The sequence below is a fragment of the Apus apus genome, chromosome 1 (assembly GCF_020740795.1).
Source record: "Apus apus isolate bApuApu2 chromosome 1, bApuApu2.pri.cur, whole genome shotgun sequence".
Lineage (NCBI taxonomy): Eukaryota > Metazoa > Chordata > Aves > Apodiformes > Apodidae > Apus > Apus apus.
The window spans coordinates 10,339,042-10,353,360 of NC_067282.1; the positions used below are offsets into that span (position 1 = coordinate 10,339,042).

General features: G+C 38.6%; 1 protein-coding gene across 1 annotated transcript in view; it reads left to right on the forward strand.

Moving 5' to 3' along the window:
• The window catches only part of FAT3 (FAT atypical cadherin 3), a 351,811-nt gene that overhangs the window by 230,579 nt on the left and 106,913 nt on the right, over positions 1-14,319 (forward strand). Inside the window, exon 5 of the mRNA XM_051628838.1 lies at positions 11,619-11,933. Within this exon, the coding sequence (XP_051484798.1) occupies positions 11,619-11,933 (315 nt within the window). The remainder of the gene's footprint in view (positions 1-11,618; positions 11,934-14,319) is intronic.

Sequence of the window (14,319 nt, forward strand, 5' to 3'; positions counted from 1 at the left end):
GTGTTTTATTGTCCCCCAGATCACATTATCTGCATGGCAATCTCACAAAGGTTAATAGCATTACTAGGTTGTCTCTTGGTCTGACACTCTTGCTCATCACTCTAAATCCAGTGGTTTTACCAGTGGTGTTAGACATCTCTGCTGAAGTTAATTGGATGCTGCTGGCCGCTGACTTCAGACCCAACTCTATAAATCCTAACTACTTGTAGCTGATTGCCCCTGCTCTTAACTTTGATTTCACAACTGGGAAAAGTATGTGTGGGTTGATATAGCTGGCTGTTCAACCACACTCTGACATTTGCAATGCAATTATCAGTCACCTTGGCCATTTGTTCAGTGCAACTGTCCTCCTGTTGGAATGCCATGTGTCAACACCTACTCTGTATACTGCCCTAATGGGAAAATAAACAGTAAATTACGAGTCTATATAAATCCATTAAGCAGTTACTCTGACTCCATAAACCATGGAAGTCAAATTGAAATGCTTTATGCAGTTGCTGGTAAATTGGAATTGCTGCTCTGTATTTTTAGAAGGTCCCAGCTTACTGAAGTCAGGCAAGAAGTATCTGTTGCAAGCCTTGGTGTCCACACAGCATGAACATGAACCTTAAGGGCTGTGCAGGGCAAGATTTTCATACCATATTCTTGAATAAATGGTTATCATGAGTAGAAAGCAGTAAATTTATATTAATTTTTTTTAATTAAATATTTCCTTCCCCAGATGGATCATATGCTTCCCAGGCTCTTCTTACTTTTCACTGGCCCTTTACACAGCAGTGAATGCCATCCTGTGGCTGCAAAAATCAAATGCATGTTAAAAACTAATTCTGCAGAACAATCAAAGCACGAAGAATATCTTTAAAGTTATGATCTTTGACAATTCCTCCTGCACTGCGGGAGTAGAATGTTATCTTATTATTCAGGCACATAAAGATCCCTTTCCAGGACTCCAGGCACTGTGTAATTAATTAATTATAATGGTATTAATTGATTAATTAATATTAATAACCTGAACATTTTTACATTCTGACTGTTACTCAGGGAAGTTAACTTTTTGGGACAGAATTTTTTTTTTTTTTTTTTTTTTTTTTTGCTGCACACTTGGATTATTAAAACTTTGGGACAGCATTTCCTGTTTTATCATTACCCCCAAATGACCTTGTTCCTACATACACATGTAATTATTTATGTCAGCAGTATGGTCTTGACACATTCTGAAAATTATTCCTATATGTCGCTCTTTGCGGGATCAGTGGTTATATGTGTAACAGATTGAACTAAAAGGGAAAAAAAATCATGTTAAAGAAAAGAGTTATGTATTAAATTGCTAGCTTCTTTAAGGTAAACAAAAAAACCAAACATATTTGCCTGGTTGTCTAAGTAAGATTCCTCCCAGTCAGTTATGAATATGGTGGTGGTGGTGCTGCAGTGCTACACATCTTCCCTGCCCTTCAGTGGAAGGCTTACAGCTTTTGGGTTCTTGTTGCACAGCTGGAGCACAGGGCAAAAGCTGAATGAAAAATAAAAGCAAGCTGAAATAAGGTGGTTTAGCTCTAGGTGCAAACCTGTTCTCACCAGTATCAATGGGGAAATTCCCATTGATATCCAAGTCAGAGGCTTTCACAGCTGGCCAGGTTCTTCTCCACCAAGAAGACACTTGTAATTCATTGACTGCTCAGACAACATGAGCTCAGTTCAGGGAAACATTTGTCTTTAGACTTACTCTGTGTGTCTCTAGCCATGCAGTATGTGTATACCACATCATCTGTGGTGTGGTTGGGGCTGCTGAGGGTTTTCAGCTGTTTGTGGAGGTTTGTAGAGGGTCAACAGAACTGAAAAGAGAACAAAACTGACCAAGTGAAAAACAGGGTTACAGTGAACTGGTCCCCAAATGTACACTTAGCTGTGTTATTCTTGTCCGGTGGGAAAACAAAAAACACAACAGGTTTTCCTGTGCCAGGTGAATTCAGAGTCCTAATGCACCCATCAGGGAAGGGGCTGATGGCTGTCATCCTTTGTCAGCAGAAGAGTTATCTGAATTTGTTTCACATATTTTGTACTGAATTTAATACCCAAGCCCATTTTCCAGGTGGACTTTTCAAAGCTGTAAAGTAAATCTGGAAAAAGAAAATGATAGTCAAAGAATATGAGTTTTGCTTCAAAATCAGAATCTACGTTTTTTGCCTACATATAGTCCCATGCTGATCTCAGCCAGCTTGTGAAATTGACCCCATGTCTATGTAAACTGGATAGTAGATATTTATAGGACAGTTACCATCGAAGATAAGGGGAGACTGAGATAATAAGCTTGTCTGTGTTGCCTATTAGATGAAACTGCGATTCAGTACAGCCCAATTAATGCTTATTATCTGTCTAAAATTAATTTGTCACAGAAAGTTGTGAAGTAGGAATTAAGAAGTCAAGTAGAATTGTTATTGCTAAAATTAAGTAGTTTTTTATTTGATTTCATTTAAATTGGTCTGACAAAAACAGGGTGATAGTGTCGTTACAGAAAACTGTCTTGGGAAGAGCCTCAGCAGTGAACCTACTCATACATGCTTCTCTTCTTTGCTTTATTTTACTTATTTTCTGATTATTTTTATACTGATTTCTTTGATACTTTAGGATATAGTCCTCCCCTGACTACAAAAATTACTTTATTCATACGTGTATGTGTAATTGCTATTGTATTGAGCTTAAAGTTGTTTAAATTTTCAATTTGCACATCACTGCTAACCAGAGAATCTTCTATCAAAAACCTGAATATCACCAAAAAAGTCCTAATTTTTTTTCTCCTTTGAGATTGATGAACACAGTCACAGCAATTTTCCAGAGTTATAGTTCATGAAACCAGATAAATTTCTGAGGCCTAAAATGTCCATTTTGCATTTTCCAAATGTATAATATCTCTACAGCATCACAAATTTGGAACAGACTGTAATCCTTAAAGGTCTGATTTTATATACATTCTATCTGGCTAAGAAACCAATTTTTTATGAATCAGTTTTTTAACTGGCAAGCTTTATTTTGAACATAAAAAGGTAGAAGTTTCTTTTTTTTACCTTGAAAAAATTAAATTGCCTTCAAATGTCAGAGACTACTCTTCAAGCTATCAGCTATAAAACTGTCTCTGAAATTATTTCCGTGTATGTGTGGGTGGAGAGCATTCATTGTTTCTTGCATAATATGAAAAATAGTGTAAGATGGTAGTTGGATGTTTTCAGCAACTGTTGTTGGGACACAAACTCTTTTACCTTGAGATCACTGGTTCTGGCTTTGCTTATGTTGGTGTTGATCAAAGGCTTGTTGTTAAGTGATGTTAGGCTAAGGATTTGTTTTTTTTCTGGAGGAGGGACAAAGCAAGATACTATTTGTAGTTAAATCACAGAATTAATCACCTAAATTGTAGTTACACAATGCACTTTTATTCAGTGGCCAAAATTTCCCCCTCCTCTAACTTGGGAACCTTATTTTGCTCTCTCACCACCATCACACATTACCCATCTGCCTTCTGGGGGATTTTGTTTTCTTTCAGCAGTTGATTTGAAACCCAGATTATGTCAGTAGCCCTGTTTGTAGCACAGATGCATGAATGGTTTATTGACGGGTGAAAGTGGCTGCAAACTGGTGGTAGGGGAAGAACAAATGGCTGGAGGAGGAGCTGAAGATGGCTCTGGATGCATCTTTTTCTGCTTTTCTGCCACAGACAAGGTGGTGTCATCCTCCATTAGCACAATAGAGTGCTGCTTTTTAGAGCCATTTTAAAAAAAAAGTAATAAAAAGGTGTTAGTTTTCTTATTAAGGAATTACAGTGTGTATCTGTCATCTCATTGGTGGCCAAATAAATCTCTTTCCTCCTAAGTAATAAAAATATTGTTTCAAGACTGCCCATCACAGAGCCTCACTAAGGGTTTTTCATCCAACATTGCAAGGCACTGGCTGTCAGCATGACAAAATTTTTTAGAAGTTTTAACATTATAGTTTAGGAAAGAAAAATATATTTCCTTTAAGTATTTCAAGTTTTATTTGAAGTTAGTACTCTGCTGTAACAGGAACTGCATGCCAAGATATTTCTAAGGCCATGCAGGGCAAGCTTCTTCATGTTACATCTCAGAGTCAATAGCATGTACCACATTAGCACCAGGCAGTGCTGCTGACTTACTGCAAAACAGATGGAGGGCTATTGCCACACACAGGAAATCACCTGCACTGAATTTGAGGCATTCTGCTAAAAGAGTTGCTGTACCTTAATTTCCCATCAGTTTGAATATCTGGGGACCTGTACTACAAACTGATGCAGCTGCACACCCAGCACGGATGTAAAGTGTGTATCGTTTTGCTGCTTGATTAATTAACTCCACAGTGACTAGTACTATATAGCTTGATTAAATTTTGGCAGTATATCAGCATATATTTTTGAGCATTGCCTTTCTGCGGGTAGTTAAACATAAATTACTAATATCAGGAAAAAGTCTTGGAAGCATGGATAAAATCTTACGTCTTTATTAATAGCCAGAATGTTTTTCTCGCTGGTACACGACTTGCACATATTGACTGGCCCAGTATGAAAAGGGAAGATTGAAAATGTTTAATGAGCTTCATCATTTTGGGCAAACTTTGAGGAAGGCGTTTGATTCCTGCTTATAGTGAAGATGAGAATCAAGTGTTTTTTGGGGATAGAAAATGAAGGGTAGTTGAATATCTGAGAAAAGGGTGGTGCAGTAGGCTTAGAAGTAGAGGCATTCCTCTCCTGAAGTACAAAAACTGGGAATTACTGTAGTTCCTGACTGCTGAGATAAGATTTTTTGAGAAGATAATGATCTGCACAGGTAGATCTGATAGAGGTGAACTTATCAATATTTGATGACAAATGTTTCTTGCCATAAGAAAAGCAAAATCCACAAACGGCTGAAGTCGATAGCCAGATATGAATGGAATTACAATTGACATGGAGATTACTGCTCACATTAAACTGCCTAAATATCTTAATGTGCAAGCTTGATGTTATTTAAAAGTTGCTTGAAGTGAAATATTCTCAGATTTGGCGAGTCCTTATTTTCTCTTCAAAACTCTTTCACTGTAATCTTCACTATCAGCAGGAGCTAAACACCTTCTTCAAAGTTTACTGTGAAGATCAATACACAACTTTTATCTTCTTTCTCATTTAGACGCTATGAAGGTAGTTATACTTCTGTTTAGTAATAGCTTGTTCCTGAAGAGTTTCCATATGGCCACAAGAATTACTTTTAAGCAATTGCTTATCAATCTTAATCTTTTTTCTAAGGTGTCAGCCTGAAGGTGGGTAAATGTCCTTGGGCCCAGATATTATCTGAGGACTACTTGGGGTGTATTCTTCTGTTTTCCATATTTTTCATCATATACCCCAAATAGTGCAGGAAGCACATTTGACCTTTTGGGAAGCGATAGACTTAGAGTCACTTTTGGGTAAAGCTTTATCTACAGTTTATCTACAGTTTGTCAAAAGCAAAATTGTATGAGCTTGACATTCCTCAGGACTGTAGTTTTGTTTTTATTTAGTGAAAAGAAGGGGAGGATACTGTTTGGATATTGCCTAAAGGAGTTTGTTTTAACATAGGCTGGACTGTTCTGAGAACTGAATGGTTCTGCACTTACCTTACCATGTATTGTTTATGCTATCAATTACACTATAAATACAGCCTCATGCACAAAGGTTGCCAGGATCTCCAACTGTAATGAACTTTGAAAACAATGCCCATGGCAAATTACTGTTTTTCTTTTAGAGAGTCACTGTCAAGAGCAATGCAGATCCTTTTTTGTATTGCTACTAAAGCTGAAACACAAGTCTTTTTTCTTTTTAGAGTTTAGAACTCTTCTTTTCTTTGTATGTTCTCAAAAAGCTTTTAGAATAAAGTATTACATGGAATACATGCTGTTGTTGATGTAGTTATAGTAGTAGTAGTAGTAGTGGTAGTTCTTGACCCTTAGGTCCCTCATCCTGATATTCTATTCTGCCAGTTCATAACTTTCCATGTGCTTACCATCTGTTGGTCTCAACACTGTGACAAAAGTTAAGATTTGAAGCCTCTAAGCACACTTTTTTTCTTTATGCTCTTCTAATATTTAGGTTTGCAGATACTGCAGGGAGGATTTAACTCCAAATGAAAAAGCCTGCCTTCCTTCCTTCCTGTCTTTTGGCAATAGGGTGTTGAAATTACTTGATGTCATCATTAATTCTCAAATGGTAAAACAGACCATTATGCATCATTTTCTAGCCTGAATGTGGCTGGAAGCCATTGACTTTACTAATCAGCCACCTAGAGTGTTTGTGTCATTAATAGTCTGTATTTAAAATGTACTCTAAATTATTTAGTTTTCATAGCTGGCCTAAGTGAATGTATTAATTTTTTTTATTTTTTTTTTATGATTGGAAACAAGAGTTCCCAGATTAGCAAATTGTAGAGGAAATAAGGAAAGGTGGATCATATAGGTATGATTGACACTCTTTCTTACAAGAAGTGTTCAAGTAATTTGTCTTTTGGGACAACACTACATTCTATTAGGAAAAGTGAAATAAGCAGCTGCCCACTTCTTTTCCACAGTTGCCAAAAAAAGGATCAGAATGAGGAGGCATTTAATTTACTACAGCTAACTCAGTGTTTGTGTTGAACTGAAAAAAAAAACCAAAAACTATTTTTTTCTCTTCTGTCTTTGGGCTACGCTGCCTCCATGTTGTAGCAATAATCTGACATGTACTTCAGTAACATAATACATTTCAGAAAAATATTTCTTTGCAAGAATTTAGCCACAAATTTACTCTCTCTCTGAAGTAGGCAGAGATAGTAATTCAGTGTATTCGACTTTAAAGTTCCATTCATCCCTCAATGAGCTCTCCTTGATAATCTTTTATTCCTCTTACTTGGGCTGAATTCCAGAAACTCTTATAATAGGTATTGCAGCTCATTTGTGCATTGGCAGAAGAAACAAACCCATTAGTCACTAACAGCAGGGGTATGCCTTAGCTCTCAGGCTCCCTTTGATCATTTTTTTGTCTCCAGTAACTCAACTAGATTCTCTTTTCTAAGGTTTTCTGAAGCAAAATTGACATTTCTGGCTGGGGGAAGGGAGAGACTTTTACCTGAAGCCCTCATTATGCACACGACTCAGATGAGATGCAGGCATCTCAGCTCACTCTTTGCATTAAGCAGTATCACACAAAGGAAAAAAAACAAGCAAATACGATATCTTCAGCATTTGGCAACGCTAATGACAGTAATGTGGCAGTTCCTCTTAACCTAAAAAAACTGGGTAGGCTGAATACTTCCTTCTGTCAAGGAGTGCTGTGGAAGAAGATTCTCGTTCTTCTCGGGGCTTGATAATTCACATTAAACACCTGCTGATTGTCTTGTTACACTTGTTGAAGTAAGATCCCTGCTAGCTACTCTCTCCAGCTGAGTTAATAATTATCTTGGAAGTCATGAGCTTTTGTTAATGAGACTCAATATTGTACTTTTAATTCAGGAGGGTGGTCCTCACAGTTGCATTTGTACGCTAAAAAAAGTCAAGAGCTAATTCTTCTTCAGTTCACAGTCCAACTCATAGGACTCAAGATAAAATTATTTTTGTGACCAGCACTGAGGTCTCCTACACTAACTGTGTTTTAGCTGATACTTTCATAGTAGGTGTCTCCTTTATGCCTTCTCCGTGGTCATAAAAATAATAAAGTTTCATATATACCATTCCAGCTGTTGTTTTTTAACAATTGGTGTTAACCTTTGTTTTCACTGAGGAACTCCACTGCTATGGAACTCACTCTGTGGTTGATCTGTGACCTTGAAAATAAACATGAGTATGAAATGGTATGGTTCAGTAAAGTCATAAACATTAAAGTCAATGGTGAATGCAGATCCCTGACAGAATATGCTTCATTTTATGAAGAAGTTGTAGTGGAACTCTCTGTAGGTTGTGGGAAAACAATAGTGATGCTTAGGAGTTTACCATTAATGTGGTACATAAAGTTCATATTCTTTTTGCTGTTGGATGCTATCAGACCCCATTAAACATGTCATGAAATTCCTTTTAAGGTATTGCAGCTTTAGTGAATGGACTATCCCAACTCAGGTTACACATGGGCAAGAAGCAGTATGTCTGCACCCACTGGTGTCTGGATACCAGACTCAGCACAAAGACTGGAGAAGGTGTTCGGCATCTAGGAAAACATGTGCTGACCAAGGAGGCATTTGTCATCTCCTCTTGGAAAGCTTTAAGTATGGCCTGTACCAATTCCCCATCTTGCTTACTGTGAGATTCACCTCTTCTCAGGTTTTTGGTGGCACATCTTTACAAGCATATGTGGAGACAGTTTGACATCCATGGGTATCACCTTTCTCTTCTGTATTTTCCCCACCATGCCATCTGCAGGTTCCCAAGCAAGGACCTCGCTGATCCTGAATTGCAGCTTCTCTCCTGGCAAGCTCTCCCATGCATTGCACATCTGCCTTTCACATTTCCAGAGATACCAGCTGTGAATTAGCTTTTGTTTCTTTGTCATACAGACGACCCAAACTCCCTCCTCTCCCTAGTTACTTTTCACTGTAATTTCCAGCTGTTTAAGGATTTTACTGAGAACTGTGGTAATGTTTGAATAAAATTTGTGTTTGTTAGAGGGGCCCCTAAGTGCTGGTGTGATACAGTGTCCTGATGGAAACAGTATTTGCAGAGCATTGTGCTGAACGACTTTTCCAGCCTCCCCCCCCCCCACCCTATTTTTGTCTGGGAACAATTTTGACCTGGCAGCAGTTTGTTATTTTGTTTTACTGTGTTGTGGTTTTTCCTTCCTATAGGGGCAGAGAAAACGTCTGCAGCTCTTTTACCCTGTTTTTAGCTGGAACCTGAAAAACCCAGGCTGGGTGAGGCTGATGGAGCTAAAAAGAAGGGTCAGCCAGGGCACAGTTTTACACTTAGGGAAATAATCACATCACTGGTGTGAGGCTGGCTAAATTAATTAATGTACATGCCTGCAAAGAGAGAGCTTTAACTCACACTTCAGGTCCTTTGTCTGGCACTCAGAGCTTTTCAAGTGGAGCTGGAGCCTGTCATTTTGTAAAGTTTTGAGTGTCACCCAGAAAAAAAGGCTTAGCTGGTGCGTAATATTTTCCTTTCCAGGAATGTAAAGTTTTAGACAGAGTAGAATGTACAAACTGCAGGCCTTCCATGTTAATTTCTGTTAATTAGCTAACATTTCGTGTTACAGCCATTACTATTTTCAATTAGCTGTCAGCAGATATTTCCAGTGCAACTTTTCTGTTGTGGAACGGATTTCCCATAAGTTTGAGCTTACAAAAGCAAACAAATGCCTGCACGTATTTACTGCCACAGCACTGTGATTTCAGCAGTGATTCTGTATTGGTTAAGACAGGAGGGTGGCTTTGCTGCTTGAGCAGTCTCTTGGCTTAAATAGGTTTTCCATCATAGTCACCTGAATGTTTATACCACTGTGGTTTTCAGAGATTGTATTATTATTTTTATTTGCAAACTTTTTCTTCACTTTCCCCCCTTTTTTTTGTTTTGGTAGATCTGCTGAACTCCTAGAACCTTCAGGGAAATGTCATTTTTCTTTTCTCTTTTTTTTTTTCTTTTTTTTTCTTTTTTTTTCTTTTTTTTTTCTTTTTTTTTTTTCATTTAGTCAAGTTCTGTTTAGAAAACAAGTTTCCTGACTCTATCTCCTGTTTTATATGTATTAATAACATTAACCCCTAAAAAATATTTTTATGAGTATTTTGGACCATCATTTAAATATGGTCTGTTTCTGTACACTACAGCCTGTATCACCCAGCACATTGAAAACTTTGTGGAGTCAGCAGAAGTCCTGAAAAATGTTTATCTTCCCTAAACTGTGCTCTTGCTGAGAGTTTGGTCAGTTGTACTAGAGCAGAACAGAAATGGAGGGGATCTGCCTCTAAAGGGGGCAAAAGTTATTTAGTGCTAAGAGTCTGTAATAGGAGAACTGCCAGAAATGTTTTTTTGTTTGCTGCAGAAGCTCCTAAGTTCTTCCAGAATAGTGGAGTGGGGAAGCTGAGATCCCGGTGGTGTGGGTCTCACTGGTTGGAAAGGCAAATTTGCAGCCATATGTGCAGCCTTTTCCAGTTACAAGTGCTATTTTGGGAAGTGTAGTGAGTGTGAATGGGATGGCTGAGTTACACCAGTAATGGGCTGGAGGTCCTCCATCCGCACCTCCTCACTGGTGACTGACAGATGGCATGATGGTGGCTTTGCAGGGTGGGGATGATCCCCGTCCTGTCCTCAGGCAGCAATCCCAACAAGTGCATGTCATTGGGAGGACAGGCTCTAGTCTCCATATGAGTCTCCATATATGGGCTGATTTGGGGGATTTTACATTTCCACCACATGCTGCCATGCCATTTATTTTTCTGTAAATAAGGAGCTTCAGTCCCTAAGGCTGTCAGTCCCCTTCTTTCCACTCTATCAGTTTTTAAAATTATAGTTAAATACAGGAAATTGAAAAGGTCTTTTACCTTTCTCTTAGAAAACGTGTTGTTATTGTTTTGTTTTTTTTTTTTCTGGTGATCTCAATACTAAACTGGGGTTACCCTACGTTTAGTTTTCTTGTGGCAAGGAGGGGACAATGGCAAGGGATATTGTTCCCAGAAATCTTTGATTTGCCTGAAGATTGAACATCAGGACTTTATGATTTGTAAGGGGACACAGAAATTTTTAAGGAAAAACAAACCATCAAGGGGTTTACCAGTAAAGCAATTGATGACCAGCAATCAGTGTGAGCAGGAAAAGATGTGTAGTATCTTGGCTGACCATCATGAAAAATTAGTACTGTGGGAACTGGCATGTTAGCATAGGTAGCCAAACGTGAAATTTGAACTTATTTCATACAAACAGAAATAACTTTCTGCCTTATTTCTTTCCTTTTAAAAAATGCAATTGAAATATTGAGGGAGAAGTTTGAAACATATTGATTGCATTTGGAAGGTGTATGATTCTCTTGAGTGCTTGTTGATCTTGGATCGTTTCATTTTCACAGCATTTCAGACCAAAAATTATTAGATATTCTGTTTAAGTTGCAACTAAATTACTAATTAACTTTTGTCTTGAAGATTTTATTTCTTACATGTTTCTGCCAGCACAGTGTGCTCTTTATACAACGCAGCAGAATTTTTTGCTACCTGCCTCTCTGTGCCCCTAACAATTGTATAAAACACTTTTGGAATTAATGAGCTGTCAAATCTCAGATGATGAATGGAAAGAACTGACAGAAATTCTTTTGTTGTTTAAGAAATCCCAAATAATTAACAGAAAAAAGTGACAAAGATTCTCTTAAGAGGAAATCCATCTTTCAAATCCATTGTGTGAGTGAAGAAACTTTGAAATGTGTTCGCAAAAAAGCAGGGTTCCTACTTAATGGGTTAATTCCAAGTCTTTCTTCTGAGATAAACTTATAGAATTAGAGAGAAAAGAATTTGTACAGAGAATAAGAATAGACTATGTAAACTGCAGGCTAGGTTTGGGGAGGGAGAGGTGTTTCCATATGTTTTATGGCTTTTTCCAACTGATGAAGTCCCCCTGACCCTATTCAGAATAATTCCTCTACTGCTGCTGTTTTTCAGGTAACCGTGTCAGATGGGGGCACATCTCCCAAGCAGTCCTCCGTTTGGGTGGTGATCCAGGTTCTGGATGAGAATGATAACAAACCTCAGTTTCCAGAGAAAGTCTATCAGATAAAACTGCCAGAGAGGGACCGTAAGAAAAGAGGGGAGCCAATCTACAGAGCTTTTGCTTATGACAAAGACGAAGGCCCGAATGCAGAAATCTCGTACAGCGTTGTGGATGGAAACGAGGATGGCAAATTTTTTATTGATCCCAAAACTGGGATGGTTTCTTCCAGAAAGCAGTTCACAGCAGGGAGTTATGACATCTTAACAGTAAGTGCTCTTCCATCGACATATAAACCCATTATTTGGCTGAAATTGGCCTGCTTGAATAAAGAGTGATATATGACTGTGTTTAATGTGTGACCTATCTAGAAGATCTGGCTATACTAAGCAAGCTAGTATTCACATATAACTACTGCCAAAAAATTGAGTCTGAGAAGAGCATTTTTACTATTGCGTGTAGTGAACTATTCTCAGACTGTTCAGTCAACTTACAAATCATTGGTGCAAGCCATTCCGTTGAACACACAGGAAGTAAGAAGACATGGGGCTTATCCGCTAACACTTATATCATGTTACTGTGTCCAGTTCTGGAGCCCTCACCATAGAGGACATGGAGCTGTCGGAGAGGGTCCAAAGAAGGGACATGCAGATGATCAAAGGGCTGGAGCACCTCTGCTATTAAAACAGGCTGAGAGAGTTGGGGCTGTTCAATCTGGAGAAGGGAAGGCTCCAGGGAGACCTTATATCACCTTCCAGTACCTTTCCAGGAAAGCTGGGGAGGGGCTTTTCACCAGAGAGGGTAATGATAGGACAAGAGGAGATTAAACTGAGAGAGGGGAGATTTAGGTAAGACATCAGGAAGAAATTCTTCACCATGAGGGTAGTAAGGTGCAGGAATGGGTTGCCTAGGGAGGTTGTTGATTCCCCCTTCCTGGAGGTGTTTAAGGCCAGGTTGGATGAGGCTTTGTGCACAGTCATCTAGTGTGAGGTGTCCCTGCTCACAGCACAGAGGTTGGAACCTGATGATCTTTAAGGTCCCTTCCAACCTTAACCATTCTATGATTCTATGACTATATTCTATAGGATGGCCTAAAGCTAGCAGAGATACTTATGTTTATGGTCATTTTTATTATTAACTTGACAAGAAATGTGGGAGAACATGCAAGCAAGGTGAGAATCTTGAGAAGTGAGACAGAGTAAAAGCAAATAGTGTCTTTTCAATTCTTAGGTGAATTTGATGCTGATCAAAGTGAAGGGGACAGCAGAACACGGGGAAAATAACACCAGAACTACACTAGCCCAAGTTATCTTCTGAGGATCATGTATTTATTGGATAAAACAAATGCCCTAAATTATCAACCAGTCAGCCAGAAAAGACTATGTACATAAAGCCTAATTTATATGCTGGAAAGATTAAGCGTTACTTTGTTATCTTAACACTTTCTGCCTGGAAAACTCCAGGCATTTACCTGGTTGGAACTTACTGATCTTTAAGGTCCCTTCCAACCTTAACCATTCTATGATGCTTTGATTCATGTTGAACTGGACAGAGAGTGCTATGAATGGTTATTCACCTTTTGTGTGGACACAGCTGCTTGCCCTCATGGGAAAGTCCTTATCCTGTCCAAATTAGGTGCGTCAGGGAGGAGGAGTACTGTGTACAGTGTGTGATAGTACCCTTCTCACCATGTTAAAGGCTATAAACAAGGCAGCAAATTCAGTTAAAAGAAATCTCAGACAAAATACTTCTGCCAGAACTCAAACCATATAGACAAGGTCAAAGGAAGAAGGAATACAAGATGTTGGTGTTGATATAAAACAGTGTAAGACTTGCATACACAGTCTTCATCTACAGCAATAAGCCAATAAATTGTAGTTAAGGAGTTGACAAAAAAATGTCAGAGCAACATTGACCCACAGTAAATGGATCCACAGTAACAGGTCTCTGTTGGGATACCTTCATAGTGTTGGACACTGTGATGGGAAAATGAATAAATATTATCCAAATATTGAGAAATACTTAGTAATCAGAGCAGAGCACCCTTTGGGCGAGTGAGAGCCTTTCCCTTTGAAGTGCTGGAAGTCATGCCTGGGATCTGGCACTTGTTATAATGCAACAGCTGAAGGTTTTCTACCTTGAAACTGCTCATCACACCCTCAGCATCTTTTCACTAAGGGCCTGCCACCTTGAAAGGAGGAGTGGGACAAGTGTTGGCAACAAAGCCACCTCACACATACCCGAAGAAAAAACAGGGTATGGTATTGCAGGAAAATATTTCCCATTTTTAACCAGCAGAGCAATAGAATATTTACACCGATTGTCCTACATAGCCAGACACATTTCCTTTAATTTTGAAAGAAAAATGCTTAGATTGACATCAATGTTACTCACCAAAGCCCCCATTTTGTAACCTACATTCTCCCTTATACCCAGTGTTTGTTGCTGCTTGTCTTGTCTTTTGTGCACCAGAACTATGAAGCATGCCAGGCAAATATCAAATCTATCCATCCCTCTGAAGGACATTATAATAAAAAGAATTAGCACCAAGCTGGGCACAACAGAAAGGAGAAAGCAAGAAAACTAAATATGGCAAAATTTTAAATTATATTTATTTTGGACAATGAAGGAAATGATCTGAAACTTATTTGACTC